At 41.7% G+C, this 16,985-nt stretch overlaps 1 protein-coding gene and 1 non-coding gene across 20 annotated transcripts in view; one reads left to right on the plus strand and one right to left on the minus strand.

The window, feature by feature from the left end:
* Positions 1 to 16,985, minus strand: part of MGA (MAX dimerization protein MGA) — a 195,514-nt gene that overhangs the window by 101,876 nt on the left and 76,653 nt on the right. For all 19 annotated transcript variants that reach the window (XM_066343735.1, XM_066343746.1, XM_066343741.1 and 16 more), the window contains one exon: positions 8,701 to 9,828. In XM_066343735.1, the coding sequence (XP_066199832.1) occupies positions 8,701 to 9,761 (1,061 nt within the window). In that variant the 5' untranslated portion in view covers positions 9,762 to 9,828. The remainder of the gene's footprint in view (positions 1 to 8,700; positions 9,829 to 16,985) is intronic.
* Positions 6,034 to 6,109, plus strand: TRNAT-CGU (transfer RNA threonine (anticodon CGU)). The gene has a single exon. It is a non-coding gene; the product is annotated as a tRNA-Thr (tRNA).

The raw sequence follows: 16,985 nt of genomic DNA on the forward strand, positions 1-16,985 counted from the left end.
TGACAGTAATTAAGACAGTAATTAACTACTGAAAAGACAGTTATACAAGAAAACATGTTTATGATACACTACTTGTGTACCATAGCTCAGCAGTATTGAACATTTATACATTTTAACATTAAAAAAACTTGTTTTTGTGATAACTATACTGACAAAATGAGAGAGAATACAACAGCTAAAAGACTTGAATAACATGTCATACTGATAATTAGTTCACATTAAGTACATGATTTAGACAGAGGCAAATATCACAAGAAACAATTAGGTCCTGGCCGGTTGGCTCAGTGGTAGAGCATTAGCCTGGCATGTGGAAGTCAGAGATTTGATTCCCAGTCAGAGAACACGGGAGAGACACCATCTGCTTCTCCACCCCTTCACCTCCCACTTCTGTGTATCTCTGTCTCACCTCTCTTCCTCTCCTGCAGCCATGGCTCAACTAGAGCAAATTGGCCCCAGGCGCTGAGGATGTCTCCATGGCCTCCACCAAAGGCACTAAAAAATGGCTCCGGTTGCAATGGAGGCAGGGCTCCAAATGGGTAGGTTATCGCCCCCTAGTGGGCTTGATGGGTGGGTAATGGTCAGGGTGCATGCGGGAGTCTGTCTCTGCCTCCCCTACTCTCACTGAAGAGATGTGAAACAAAGAAGTACTACTTTTTCATCATGTGGTTTTAAACTTTTTGTACAATAAAGATTTTTCCTGGTCTATCTCTAAGGTTCCTGGCAGAGCTTCCAAAACCCTTGAAAATTCCTGAGTGATAGAAGTGTCTCTGTCATTCAGGAGCCCACTGGATCACACTTAAGATTATGCTATTGAGATGATTCATAGTCAGTCAGGAGACAGCTTCAAGATGGTTACCAGAAGAGCTATTTTTTTTAATGTAAGAGAAGCAGAGATAGAGAGACAGACTCCCGCATGCGTCCACTGGCAATGCCTGTCTGGGGCCAGGCTCAGAACCAAACTATTCTTAGCGCCTAAGGCGGAAGCTCCATGGAGACATCCTCAGCACCCAGGCCAACATTCTCAAATCAATCAGGACATGGCTACAGGAGGGGAAGAGAGAGAAAGAGAAGGCAGGGGGTGGGAGGGAGAAGCAGATAGTTGTTTCTCCTGTGTGTCCTGACTGGGAATCGAACCTGTGACTTCCATATGCCAGGCCAACACTCTACCACTAAGCCAACTGGCCAAGGCCTAGAAGACCAATTTGGACTTAAAACAGCATGACCACCAGAGAAGAGAGGGAGGCTGGAGATTGAGTTCAATAACCTGGCCAATGACTTGATTAACTGAACCTACTCAACAGAACCTCAACTAAAACTCTGGACACCAAAACTCACTGTAGTTTCCTGGTTGGTGACTACCTCAATATGCCAGGAAGGCAACATGCTTTGTGTTTCTCTTGGGGAGAGGGCATGAAAACTTCATAGTTCAGACCCTCCTGACCTTGCCCTATATGTCTCTTAATTTGGCTGGTCCTAATCTGTATTCTTTATAATAAAACTGTTCAATATAAGGTGCTTTCCTGAGTTCTGTGATTTTAGTGAATTAGCAAACCTGAGGGAATTCACAGGCACCCCTATATTTGTAGCCAATTAGTCAGAAGTCTAGGTAGCTTAGGGACCCCACTTGTGACTGGCTTCTGAATTAGGGGCAGTATTCTTATGGATTTTGCCTTCAAATCTATGGAGTCTGACACTAATTAAGTTGGGGCAAAAATATACTATTTTTACTTAAAATGTTATTTACATTTAAGGCAATAGGTAGACCTGAAAGAATTAAACAGTAGTAACAGTAACCAATTTCTGTTTAAAAAGTTAAAAGCTTAACAAGGGCAAAATAGAAGGAAAGGACATGTAATAAACCAGACGCAACCAAGAAACATTTATTAAATACGTCAAAGTAGGTAAGAACCAACAATTAATTTTAGAAAAAGGTGGAGTGAATGACCACGTAAGTAGAATCTGCAAGTGAGGTAGTTATATTACAAAGCTATACTAATTAAAATAATGTGGTTTTGGCCATTGGGTAAACGAACTGATCTGGTGGAAAAAACAGTGTCCAAAAACAGATCCTCACATATATGATCACCTGAGCAGTTCCAATGGTCAACAAGTACGTAAATTTAAAAGTGCTCAACTGCCTGACCAGTGGTAGAGCAGTGGATAGAGCCCAAGACCTGGGACACTGAGGTCCAGGTTTGAAATGATCCCATGGTCGCTGGCTCGAGCCCAAAAGTTACTGGCTTGAACAAGAGGTCACTGGCTTGACTAGAGGGCCCCCCTACCCAGGTCAAGGCACGTATGAAAAGCAATAAATGAACAACTAAAGTGCCATAACTACGAACTGATGCTTCTCATCTCTCTCCATTCCTGTCTCTCTCTCACACAAATAAAAATAAAATATTTTTAAAATAAAAGTAGTACTTAACTTTGGCACTGGCTGGCTGGCTCAGTGGTACAGTGTCGGCCTGACGTGTGGAAGTCCCAGGTTTGATTCCCAGTCAGGGCACACAGGAGAAGCGTCCATCTGCTTCTCAACCCTTCCTCCTCTCCTTTCTCTCTCTCTCTCTCTTCCCCTCCCGCACCCAAGGCTCCACTGGAGCAAAGTTGGCCTGGGCACTGCAGGTGGCTCCACGGCCTCCACCTCAGGTGCTAGAATGGCTCCAGTTGTAACAGAGCAACACTTCAGATGGGCAGAGCATTGCCCCCTAGTGGGCTTGCCAGGTGGATCCCGGTTGGGCATATGCAAGAGTCTTGTCTCTCTGCCTTCCTGCTTCTCACCTCAGAAAAATACAAAAAAAAAAAAAAAAAAAAAAAAGAATCAGGAATTTGGGCCAGACCAGGAGGTAGCACAGTGGCTAGGGCTTCGGACTGGGATGCAGAGGACCCAGCTTGGAAACCCCAATGTTACCAGCTTGAACATGGGGTTACTGGCTTGAGCCCAAAGGTCACTAGCTTGAAGTTAAAGTTGCTGGCTTAAGCCCAAGGTCACTGGCTTGAGCAATGGGTCACTCGTTCTGCTGTAGCCCCCCAACACCCATCAAGGCAACTATGAGAAAGCAATCAACGAACAACTAATGTGCCGCAACAAAGAACTGATGCTTCTCATCTCCCTTCCTATCTGTTCCTATCAGTCTCTGTCTCTCTCTCTCTCTCTCTCTCTCACACACACACACACACACACACACACACAAAAGAATCAGCTATTTGCGTTACGGGCCCACAATGCAACATATAGTCCCAAGTGCTACAGAGAAGTTTACCTGAAACCTATGTGGACCATTGTCACCCCATTAAATTTAATTTCTAAATGAAAAATAAGGTGGTTTTTTTTTAAAGATCAGCTATATTTTATACATTCAGTAATAAGCAGTATAAAACAGCAATTCCCTTTTCAAAATGGAATTTAAGAATACCATTCAACTTACAAGAGCATCAAAATGAATACTGCCTGGCCCTGGCCAGTTGGCTCAGTGGTAGAGTGTCAGCCTGGCGTGCAGGAGTCCCGGGTTCAATTCACGGCCAGGGCACACAGGAGAAGCACCCATCTGCTTCTCCACCCCTCCCCCTCTCCTTCCTCTCTGTCTCTCTCTTCCCCTCCTGCAGCCAAGGCTCCACTGGAGCAGGATTTGCCCGGGCACTGAGGATGGCTCTGTGGCCTCTGCCTCAGGCGCTAGAATGGCTCTGATTGCAGCAGAGCGACGCCCCAAGATGGGCAGAGCATCGCCCTCTGGTGGGCATGCCAGGTGGATCCCGGTCGGGCGTATGCGAGAGTCTGTCTGACTGCCTCCGTTTCCAGCTTTGGAAAAATACAAAAAAAAAAAAAAAAAAAAATACTGCCTGACTGGTGGTGGTGCTGTAGACTGAGTGTCCTCTCGGGACAATGAGGGCCTCAGTTCCAAACCATGAGGTCACCAGCTAAGGTGAGGGGTCACTGACATGATCCCAAGGTCACTGACTTGAGTGCAAAGATTGCTGGCTTGAGCAAGGGGTCACTGGCTCCATTTGAGGCACTCCCAACAATTGAGGCACATATGAAAAGCAATCAATAAACAACTAAAGTGAAGCATCAATGAGTCGGTGTTTCTCATCTCTCACCTCTTCAAATCTCTCTCCCTTCCTCTCTCTCTGGAAAAAATAAATAAAATAAAATAATAGGCCCTTGCCAGGTGGCTCACTAGAAGAGGCATTGTCCCGGTGTACAAAGGTCGCCCCCAGTCAGGCTATATATAAGAAGCTATCAATGAGTACACAACTAAATGGAACCGAGTGGAATGGCAAGTTGATGCTTCTCTCTCTCTTTCTCTCCCCCCTTTCCTCCTCCATTCCTTCCTAACTCTCTTTCTCTCAAATCAAAGAAAATTTTTAAAAAATAAGAATAAAAGACATAGAAATCAATTTTGCCAAGGAATCAAAACAAAACTTTTAGATTAAAAACTATACAGCCTGACCTGTAGTGGCGCAATGGACAAAGAATCAACATGGAACACTGAGGTCGCTGGTTCAAAACCCTGGGCTTGCCTAGTCAAGGCACATATAAGACTTGATGCTTCCTGCTCCTCCTACCCTTCTCTCTTTCTCTCTCCTCTCTAACAATGAATAAATAAAATCTAAAATTAAATAAAATTTAAAAAACTGTACAGTATTACTGAAAAAAATTAAAAGATCTAAATAAATGGAAAGATATCCCATGTTCATGGATTGGAAAAATAATGTTGTGAAGGTAACACTAGCCAAAGCAATATACAGATTCAGTGTAATCCTTATAAAAATCTCAACTGTGCTTTTTGTAGAAGAAAAAAACACAGATACTAAAATTCATATGGAATTTCAAGGGATCCCAGGTAACCAAAACAAACTTGAAAAATCAGGAGAGATTGGCAGACTCACATCACAATTTCAAAACTTACTATAAACCTACAGTAATCAAAACACTGTGTACCAGATTAAGAGCAGACAGACAGACCAAATAGAATCGAGAGCCCAGAAATAAACTTTCCAATATATGGGCATCTGATTTTTGACAAGAATACCAAGACCATTTAATCAGAAAAGGACAGTCTTTTTGACAAATGGTGCTAGGAAAACATCTTGATATACACATGAAATAGAATAAAACTGAACCCTTACAACATAATTAAAAATATACAAAATGGATCAAAAGCCTAAACTTAAAGAGTGAATATAAAAGCCTTAGTAAAAAACATAGGGAGAAATCTTTATAACCTTGGTTTGACAATGGTTCCTTAAGTAGGACACCAAAAACACAAGCAGAAGAAAAAATATTTTTACATTATACTTCATCAAAATTTAAAACTTTTGTTTTTATGCAACAAAGGACACTATCACAGTCAACTCACAAAATGGGAGAAAGTAAGGTCCTGGCTAGTTGTCTCAGTAGTAAAGTGTCGGCCTGGTGTGTGGATGTCCCAGGTTCAATTCCCGGTCAAGGCACAAAGGAGAAGCGCCCATCTGCTTCTCCACCCCTTCCCCCTCTCCCTTCTATATTTCTCTCTCTCTTCTCCTCCTGCAGCCATGGCTCCACTGGAGTAAGTTGGCCCCAGTGCTGAGAATGGCACTATGGCCTCACCTCATGCTAAAATGGCTCCAGTTGCAACAGAGCATCACCCCCTAGTGGGCTTGCTAGGTAGATCCCAGTTGGGTACATGCAGGAGTCTGTCTCTCTGCCTCCCAGCTTCTCATTTAAAAAAGATTTTTTTTAAAGTCTGACCAGGCGGTGGTGCAGTGGATAGAGCATTGGACTGGGATGTGGAGGACCCAGGTTCAAGACCCCGAGGTTGCCAGCTTGAGCATGGGCTCATTTGGTTTGAGCAGGGCTCACCAGCTTGAGCCCAGGGTCGCTGGCTTGAACAACGAGTCACTTGGTCTGCTGTGCTCCCCCAGTCAGGGCACATGTGAGAGAGCAATCAATGAACAACTAGGGTGCCGCAACAAAGAATTGATGCTTCTCATCTGTCTCCCCCTTCCTATCTGTCTGTCCCTCTGTCTCTGTCTCATAAAAAAGAAATAAAAGGGGCCCTGGCCGATTGGCTCAGTGGTAAAGCGTCAGCCTCGTGTGCAGGAGTCCCGGGTTCGATTCCCGGCCAGGGCACAGAGAGAAGCGCCCATCTGCTTCTCCACCCCTCCCCCTCTCCTTCCTCTCTGTCTCTCTCTTCCCCTCCCACAGCCAAGGCTCCATTGGAGCAAAGTTGGCCCGGGCACTGAGGATGGCTCTGTGGCCTCTGCCTCAGGCGCTAGAATGGCTCTTGTCGCAACAGAGCGAAGCCCTAGATGGGCAGAGCATCGCCCCCTGGTGGGCGTGCCAGGTGGATCCCGGTCGGGTGCATGCGGGAGTCTGCCTGCCTCCCCATTTCCAACTTCAGAAAAAAAGGGGGGGGGAGGGGAGGAAGTATTTTCAAATCATGTTTAACAATGCATTAATATAGAGAACATATGAAGAACTCCCTTAGTTCAGCAACAAAAAAAGAATTTTTAAGTGGCAAAGAATGAGTGAACATATTTTTAAAGAAAATATACACATGACCAATACACACATGAAAGATGCTCAACATCACTATCATTAGGGAAATAGAAATCAAAACCAGTGATACCACTTTTTACATACTAGATGGCTATTATAGACCCAAATGAACTAAAGAAAACTTGGACAAGGATATTTATAAAAACTTTATTCATACTTGCCAAAACCTGAAAGTAACTAAAATGTCCTTGAGTAGATAAACAGATAAATAAGCTGGTACACTGAGACAATGCAATATCATTACATTAAAAAGAAATGTACTATCAAGCCACAAAAAGACATGAAAGAACCTTAAATATATATTACTAAGTGAAAGAAACCAATCTGAAAAACCTACACATTGTACGATTTCAAGTGTATGACAACTGGACAAGGAAAGCTATGGAAACAATAAAAAGGTGAGAGGTTGCCAGAGGTTGGGGTAGGGAGGAGGAAAGAATTACCGTATCTCCCCATGTATAAGACGTTCCCATGTGTAAGATGCACCTTAATTTTGGGACCTAAAATTTGAAAAAAGACAAGCGCAAAAAAGCAGGAAATGCAAGTAAAAAAAGCTACAACCACTGTATAAGAGGCACCCAGTTTTTAGACCACAAATTTTTCGGGAAAGGGTGCATCTTATACATGAGGAAATACAGTCACAGGCGAAGCACAGAGGATTTTTAGGGCAATGGAAATACTCTGTATAGTATGTACATATGTACATATGTTGGATACGTGTCATTATACATTTGTCCAAACCAAAAGAATATGTAACACAAACAGTAAAACCCTAATGTAATCTATAGACTTTGGGTGATTATGATATGTAAATGTTGATTCATCAATTATAACAAATGTATCAATCACTCTGATGGGAGTTTTTAAGAATGGAAGAGGCTATGCATGGGTTGGGGTAGGTCGTCTATGAAAAAACTCTACACTTTTCAATTTTACAAATGTTGTTGTGAACCTAAAACTGCTCTGAGAAAAGTCCTTGATTAAAAAAAATAATAATTCAAGTTCAAATAAAAAAGACAACAGTATATCATCCTTTGAGTAGCAAGTGTTTTTCATGCTCGCTACCCCGGGAGTGAATTTTTTTTCAAAAAATGAGATTAGTTCTAGTTACAGTTTTATTAACTTAAAATCAGGTTTGTTTACCAATTTACGGAAACAAGAACATACATTTGCCTTTTGTTAATGTTGCCTTACACATGTTTAGAATAAAAATTTTTATCTCATGCAATTCTCATGTACTTCCCATCTGTAAAGAAAGATGTACATGTACGATCTACTCTAGTAAGGAGGCATAAGGACGTACATGAACCTTTGTACTACTAAAAGGGTTAATATGTAATTACCTTCAGCTTGTTTTTTAGTCAGGCAATTTATAAATTAGGATGTCCATAAGGCAATAAATTCTTAACTATTAGATATAAGTAAGTTTACTTTGAATCCTTTCTGTGCTTCATCTAGATAAGTTTTGTGTCAGTTATGGACATTTCTGGTGGTCATTTCTTTTCCCTTCCTCAATTAATAGAGTTTTCTATATATAACCAAGGAACTCCTATGCATGACTAACAAAATTCTAAACAAATGAAAAAACACCCTTCTGATAAATCATCTAATTTGCCTACACCACTTTGAATCCTGAACCCAACTCTTTTTTTTTTTTTTTTTTTTTTTTTTTTTTACAGAGGCAGAGATAGACAGGGACAGACAGACAGGAACAGAGAGAGATGAGAAGCATCAATCATCAGTTTCTCGTTGCGCGTTGCGACTTCTTAGTTGTTCATGGATTGCTTTCTCACATGTGCCTTGACCGCGGGCCTTCAGCAGACCGAGTAACCCCCTGCTGGAGCCAGCGACCTTGGGTCTAAGCTGGTGAGCTCTTTGCTCAAGCCAGATGAGCCCGCGTTCAAGCTGGCGACCTCGGGGGTCTCGAACCTGGGTCCTTCCGCATCCCAGTCCGACGCTCTATCCACTGCGCCACCACCTGGTCAGGCCTGAACCCAACTCTTATTGCAGAAAAATGAAGTCAATGCACAAAATGTGAAAGTAGTTGTGGTGTATTTTTAGTAGCTTAAATTTATGAATGTCTATAATCAGCAGTCTACATAACCAACAAGTTAAATCCAAAATAAATCTTTTATCTCTAAAAATAAAAAATTGTTACCTACCTTTCAGAAACCTCTTGCTTAAACTGAGTGGCTTCACCAAGTGATGAATCAATATCCATGAAACCAAGAAACTCTCGATTTATATTACGGAAAGTCTTTTCCACACCCTTGCCTGATGTTTCATAAATGCTAGATAAAGGATCCGAATCCTTTATCTGTATCTCTGACCCTTCACCTTCTGTGAGACGGGCCCGCTGACCAGAACTGGGAACACCAGTCCCTTCTTGGTCAGAGCTGTTCTTTTGCTTTCCATCTCTCTGGGGCTTACTATTCAGCCCATCATCCCGGAAGCCTTTAGCAAATGGATTGTAATCTATTTTCAGCTGGGTAATCTGTATGTTCTGATAAGCTGTTACTGCAAAGAATTCAGTCTGTGGGAAGGTAAACGTGTGGACACCGGGACCATTTAATTGTATCACTTCAGTAGCCTTTTCTGCAGGTACCAAATGAAGCCTTGGCAGGTACCGATGCATAGAATGCAAGATGATATGCCCTTCTTGGTCCAGTGTATTGTTGGTAAGTTTGAGTTTATAGAAAGATACTGGTTGATGCATCCAATAATGACCTGTGGAAGGAGATTCTGGATGAATAAAAACCCTCCCCAAAACATGAGGCTCTGCCTTCCCACTGGGTTCCCACCAGCGACCATTCCACTTGTAACGATGGTTATCCACAGGAGATATATCCATGACGAGGATATACTTCATATTTGAATCTAAACCTGTTATCCAATAACGACAGTAAGGGAACATACGTCTTCCCTGCTTGGTCAGAACCATCTCTGTGCTTCGATGATAGAACTCATTCCACATACTATTGTTATCCAAGGTGACAGTGATTCCGCCCACAGTACAATCAGCTGGAAGGCAAATCTTCCCCTTAGATTTTCCTGGTGATGACACACTGGTAGCCAAAGCACAGGCATCCCGATTAGTAACCAATATTCCTTGATCTGTTTTGCCATTTCCTGCCTGTTTTAGGATGACAAAGAAGGTAGGTGCTGTTCCTGCCACTGTCCCACCATCTTGATTAGCCAATATAATCTGCTGTTTCTCCTCCATGATTCCAGTGGAAAACTCAGTAGTAAGATACCTGTAGTCACAACATAGTCACAATGGCCTTCCCAGCCTAAAGAATAAGCAGAAAAACAGAAGCCCTTTAATTAAGCAAATATTTTGTTAACCAAAGTACAAAAATGATTATTACCCCCAAATATATTCCTAAATTCTTCTAAGATGTTGCTTCTGCCTTTCTCTCAATCACTTTAAAGGAAATTCATCCTGGATTATTTAATCATCTTTTTTAAAGTTCATTATAGTCTAATTAAATGACTATATCCAAGCCCTCCTATAACTCATTACAGATACTATAACCTCACATAAAAATAAATAAAAGTATATATTCACTTTATAAAAAACTATACAGAAATATATCAACTCAATGAGACTAAATTGGAAGGTTGTACATTTTAAAAGTATTTCAACACTTTATGGATTAATCTGCCACAAGATTCTGTTACATAGCAAGTTCTTCTGGGATGAGTAAAAATAAATTTCCACAGTACCATTATACAGAATTCACTCTTTATTATGGTACTAGCATGGGTCATTAAAAATAAAATGTTACCTTAATACACATTTAAAGAAACCATGACAAATCATTGGAACTTAATGGAGAAGAAACATTTACTCCATATTTCACACTTTACACTGAACAAAATTCCAGAAGGATCAAACATTTAAATTACTCCTCTATTCCTGAGTGCATTTTTTTTTTAATTCTTAATTAACCCTCTGATTAGTGAGTTTTTTTCATGCTTGCTGACCACCAAGAGTAAGTTTTTGTTTTGTTTTGTTTTTCAAAAAATGAAATTTAAAAAAAATATTAGTTCGTTACAGCTTTATTAACTTAAAATCATGTTTGTTTGATAACCAATTTATGAAAACAAGAGGAATATACATTTGCCTTTTTTTGTTTTATTTTGTTTGTTTTTTTACAGAGACAGAGAGTCAGTCAGAGAGAGGGATAGACAGGGACAGACAGACAGGAATAGAGAGAGATGAGAAGCACCAATCGTTTTTCATTGTGCGATGCAACACCTTAGCTGTTCATTGATTGCTTTCTCATATGTGACTTGACCGCAGGCCTTCAGCAGACCGAGTAACCCCTTGCTGGAGCCAGCAACCTTGGGTTCAAGCTGGTGGGCTTTTTGCTCAAACCAGATGAGCCCGCGCTCAAACTGGTAACCTCGGGGTCTCGAACCTGGGTCCTCTGCATCCCAGTCCGACGCTCTATCCACTGCATCACCGCCTGGTCAGGCCATTTGCCTTTTTTTAATGTTGCCTTACATATTTTTAAAATAAAAATTTTTGTATAATCGTACTCTGGATGGTCAGGAGGCACAAGGACATACATGAACGTTCTTACTACTCAAAGGATTAAGTCTTCAGAAAAGCTTTTTGGTAATAAATAGGATACGAGACCTTTGATAAATTCAACATCATGCACATTTTCTTCTTTTTTTTTTTTTTAAGAGAGTAGAGGAGATACAGAGACAAGCTTCCACATGCGCCCCAACTGGGATCCACCCCCTGGCAACTGAGCTATTTTTAGCACTTCAGGTAGAGACTCCATGGAGCCATCCTCAGCACCCTATGCACTGGAATCAATCTAGCCATGGCTGCAGGAGATAAATAAGGGAGTAGAAGGGGGAGGAAGCAGATGGTCACTTCTGTGTGCCCTGACTGAGAATCGAACCTGGGACTTCTACATGCTAGGTTGACACTCTACCACACTGTGCCAACCAGCCAGGGTGTAAATTTTTATATCTAGTAATATAATCCAAGCAAAATCAAAAAACAGATGACTAAATGGAAAGAGGTATTTATAACTTAAAGCATAAATAACTCATTTACCTATATAAAAAGGATTCCTACAAATCAACACCAAAAACCTAATAGAAATATGGGCGAAGAATAGAAAGAGCAAATGGCTATAAAAATGCACATAGTCTCAGTATAGGAGAAATGCTAATGGAAATCATCCTGAGATACTGTTTTGAACCTTATCCAACTGGTAAAAATCAAAGTTTGATAGAGGTATTGAAAAGAATGGGCAACATAAAAATATCAAGAGTACATCTTGACCAGGCAGTGGCACAGTGGATATAGCATCAGGCTGGGATGCATAGGACCCAGGTTCAAAACCCCATGGTCACTGGCTCAAAGCCCAAGGTCGCTGGCTTGAGCAAGGGGTCACTCAATGTGTCGGAGCCTCTGGTCAAGGGACGTACGAAAAAGCAATCAATGAACAACTAAGAAGCCGCAACAAAAAAGTGATGCTTCTCATCTCTCTCCCTTCCTGTTTGTCCCTATTTGTCCCTCTCAGTGTGTGTGTGTGTGTGTGTGTGTGTGTCTCTCTTTCTCTCTCTCACACACACACAAAAAATATATATATCAAGAGTACAGATGTACATATCCCATGGAACAGCAGTTCTTCTAGAACTTTATCTTAAATCCATGTGCATGCACAAACATCTGTGATAAATGTGTATAGATTATTCCCTGCATTTCCATTTAGAACAGTAAAAGCCTGGAGAAAACTCAGTAGTAAGATAACTGTAGTCACCACATAGTTACAATGGCCGCCTCAGACATTGTGGCCTCTATCAATAGAGGCTGGTTAAATAAATGGTGGCGTATCCACAGAGTGGAATATTCTGCAGTTACAGAAGAAAATTTATAAACTTCACAGACTCATACAAAATTATCTATAAGGGTAAGATGTTCAAAAGACTTGTTATAGCCTGACTAGGTGATGGCACAGTGGACAAAGTATCAACCTGGAATGCTGAGGCCCCAGTTTCAAAACCCCAAATCACTGGCTTAAGTGCAGGCTCATCCGACTTGACTGTGGGATCAAAGCCATGACCCCCATGGTCACTAGTTTGAAACTCAAGGTCACTGGCTTGAGCCCTAGGTCACTGGCTTGATCAAGGGGTCACTGGCTCAGCTGGAGCCCCCAGTCAAGGAACATATGAGAAAGCAATCAATGAACAAATGAAGTGCCGCAACTACGAGCTCATACTTCTCATCTCTTTATCTGTTCCTGACACTCCCTCTCTCTTCTCTTCTCTCTCTCTCAAAAAAAAATAAAGGCTTATTATAGATTATGTTATTCTTTCTAAAGTAAAAAAAAAAAAAAAAAAGCCAAAGAAAGAAGAGAGTATGTATCTATTTGCTTGACATAGATAGACTATAAAGACAGAAAATGAATTGGTTGTATTGGCTGTACTGAGGGAAAACTGGGTGGCTGGGAAAAAACATTCTGACACTTCTTAAATTTTATATCTTTTTTTTTTTTTTTTGTATTTTTCTGAAGCTGGAAACGGGGAGAGACAGTCAGACAGACTCCCACATGTGCCCGACCGGGATCCACCTGGCATGCCCACCAGGGGGCGACGCTCTGCCCACCAGGGGGTGATGCTCTGCCCCTCGGGGCGTCGCTCTGCCGAGACTAGAGCCACTCTAGCGCCTGGGGCAGAGGCCAAGGAGCCATCCCCAGCGCCCAGGCCATCTCTGCTCCAATGGAGCCTCGGCTGCGGGAGGGGACGAGAGAGACAGAGAGGAAGGAGGGGGGAGGGGGGAGAAGCAAATGGGCGCCTCTCCTATGTGCCCTGGCCGGGAATCGAACCCGGGTGCCCCACACGCCAGGCCGACGCTCTACCGCTGAGCCAACCGGCCAGGGCCAAATTTTATATCTTTTGAACACATAGCATTCAAAAAATAGTGGTACCTTGAGATACGAGCAGACCAACATACGAATTTTTAAGATATGAGCTGCAACTTGGTCCGTATTTTTGTTCAAGATCCGAGCAAAATTACAAGATATGAGTTGTGATTCGGGAAGCTGCAGCTAGTTGACACATTGGTGCACGGGTCCAGTATTGGCAGCACAACACCAGCATCTCGTTCTTTCTCATGTGTTACCCGCAGAATCAAGTCAAATCTCGTGCACTGTACTCGTTCTCGCATCATTTTTGCACTTTTTACTAACTGTGTGTGTGCTATCATGGGGCCGAAGAAAGTGAAAGTAAAGGACAGTGGTGAGAAGAGAATGATGTTGATAGAAGTAAAGCAAGAAATAACAGAAAAACATGAGCATGGTGTACGAGTGATTGAACTGGCAAGGCTGTACGACTGCAATACATCTACAATTTGTACCATCCTTAAACAAAAAGATGCCATCAAAAGCGCAAATCCAGTAAAAGGAACTACAATACTTTCCCAGTTAAGGACAAATATCCATGAAGAAATGGAGAAGCGTCTGCTGGTGTGGGTGAAAGAGCTGGCAGGAGATATAGTGACAGAGACTGTAATATGCGAAAAGGCGCGTATTATTTACAGCGACTTGAAGAAGAAAGAACCATCAACCTCAAAAGAGTCAGCAGAAGACACGTTTAAGGCAAGTCACGGCTGATTTGAAAATTTCAAGAAGAGATCTGGCATCCACTTGATGATGAGGCATGAAGCTGCGAGTGCTGACGTTAAGGCAACTGAGGAGTACATCACACATTTTGCTACGCTTATCGCAAAGGAAGACTACATCCCCCAACAAGTGTTCAACTGTGATGAAACAGGACTGATTTGGAAAAAATGCCCCAGAGGACTTCCATCACCGTAGAAGAGAAGCTGCCAGACCATAAACCCATGAAGGACCATCTGACCCTTGCATTGTGTGCAAATGCTAGCGGTGACTGTAAAGTAAAGCCACTGCTAGTGTATCATTCCAAAAATCCTCGAGCCTTTAAGACTCAGAAGATTCTTAAAGAAAAACTGCAGGTTATGTGGCGCGCCAATGCTAGGGCATGGGTCACATGGCAGTTTTTTATTGAATGGGTAAATCTCATCTTTGGTCCTGCAGTGAAAAAATATCTTCAAGAAAATAAACTCCCAATGAAAGCGTTACTAATCCTTGAAAATGCTCCAGCCCACCTACCTGGTCTTGAAGATGACATTCTCGATGAGTTCAAATTTGTGAGTCCTCTACCTCCCACCCAACACGACTTCAATCTTGCAACCTATGGATCAGCAGGTCATTTCCAACTTTAAAAAACTTTACACAAAGCACTTGTTCTGCCGCTGCTTGGAGGTGACTGAGAATACAAATCTAACCCTTCGAGAGTTTTGGAAAGATCACTACAACATCGTGATATGTTTATGCATTATTGACTGGCATGGCAAGATGTTACAAGAAGTACTTGAACTCGGCATGGAAAAAGTTATGGCCTGATGTTGTTGCAGACAGGGACTTTGAAGGATTCGAACCAGAGACCGAGACTGAGGTAGAAGCGTTGGAGGAGATTGTGTCCCTCGGAAAGTCAATGGGTCTGGAGGTAGATGAGGGTGACATAAACGAGCTTGTCAAGGAACATGAGATGGAACTCTCAATTGAGGAGTTGAAGGAGCTACAGGTGATGCAACGTACTAAGCTTCTGCAAAAGATTAGTAGTGAAGAGGAGGTAAAGGTGGAGGAAGTGATTTCTGCAAGTGAAATTAAAGACATGCTGGCAATGTGGGAGAAGCTTTCAAGTTTCATTGAAAAGAAACACCCAGATAAAGTTTCAACTGGTCATGCTTCAGCACTTTTTAATGACACTTGTTTGTCACATTTCTGTAACATTTTAAAAGGCAGGCAAAAGCAAACCTCTTTGGATAGATTTTTATTCAAAAGTCCTACAAGTGAAAGTGCCAAGAGTGCAGTCATAAAAGGCAAAAACAGGTGATGATTAAATGAAAAATATGTTATGTTAAGTTTAAAGTTAATTTAAGAAAGTGCATTTTTTTACAATTAAGTTTTTGTGGTTTCATTTTAAGTAAAGAAAGTACAGCCTGACCAGGTGGTGGCGCAGTGGATACAGTGTCAGACTGGGATGCAGAGGACCCAGGTTCAAGACCCCGACCGAGGTCGCCAGCTTGAGCGCGGACTCATCTGGTTTGAGCAAAGCTCACCAGCTTGGACCCAAGGTTGCTGCTTGAGCAAGGGGTTACTCGGTCTGCTGAAGGCCCACAGTCAAGGCACATATGAGAAAGCAATCAATGAACAACTAAGGTGTCACAACGAAAAACTAATGATTGATGCTTCTCATCTCTCTCCGTTCCTGTCTGTCCCTATCTATCCCTCTCTCTGACTCTCTGTCTCTGAAAAAAAAATAGTGCAGTTTTAGTTTTGTTTAAAGAAAATGCAGTTTTAGTTTACATTTAGTGTTAAGAAAGTGCACTTTTAGTTTGTGTCTACAGTGCCTGCGTCCCTTCCTCCCTTCCTCCCTTCCTCCTGGCCATTCACCTCCATTAGCCGCACTTGTCTGTCTCCAAGGCAAGAATACAGTACTAAATAACACTTTTTTCTTTTATTTCATATATTTTGTTATGCATTGATAAAGTATACATGTGTGTTTCTTAATTAAAAACATGTCTTTTTTCATAATTTAGGATGGTTTGGGGATGTTTCACAGGGCTGTAATGGATTAAATCTATTTCAGTTATTTTAAATGGGAGAAATTTGTTTGATATACGAGTTGGCTAACTTACGGCCTCTGTTACAGAACAAATTAAACTCGTATCTCAAGGTACCAGTGTATTTAAAAAGTAATTCAGGCCTGACCAGGTGGTGGCACAGTGGACAAAGCATCAGACTGGGACACAAGAGGACCCAGGTTAGAAACCTCGAGGTCACCAGCTTGAGCCCGGGCTCATCTGGTTTGAGTAGGGCTCACCGGCTTGAGCCCAGGGTAGTGGCTCAAGCAAGGGTTCTTTGGCTTAGCTGGAGTCCCCCCAATCAAGGCATGTATGAGACACAATCATGAACTACTAAAGTGGCACAACTATTAGTTAATGCTTCTAATCTCTCTCCCTCCCTGTGTATGTGTATATGTTTGTGTGTGTGTGTCTCTGAAAATAAAAAAAGAGAGTTCTAAATAAAAAAAGGTAAATCAGTTAATTCTTAAGTTATAACCAAAAACACAACATGTATTGTATTATTCCACTTACATAAAATGTCCAGAATAAGCAACTCCATAGACAGAAAGTAAACTCGTGATTGCCAGTGAGAAAGAGGGATAATTGGAATCATTGCTAATAGAAGAGGGCAGGTAATAATGTTCAGGAAATAAAAACCACTCAAGTGTCTCTGTTAAAATGGTGTATTTTATGCTATGTAAACTATATCTCAATAAAAAGTTAAGAAATCTGAGATTGTTAAATCCAAATTAACTGATGTGCTAAATT

This window comes from Saccopteryx leptura, chromosome 6 (genome assembly GCF_036850995.1).
Source record: "Saccopteryx leptura isolate mSacLep1 chromosome 6, mSacLep1_pri_phased_curated, whole genome shotgun sequence".
Classification (NCBI taxonomy): Eukaryota; Metazoa; Chordata; class Mammalia; order Chiroptera; family Emballonuridae; genus Saccopteryx; species Saccopteryx leptura.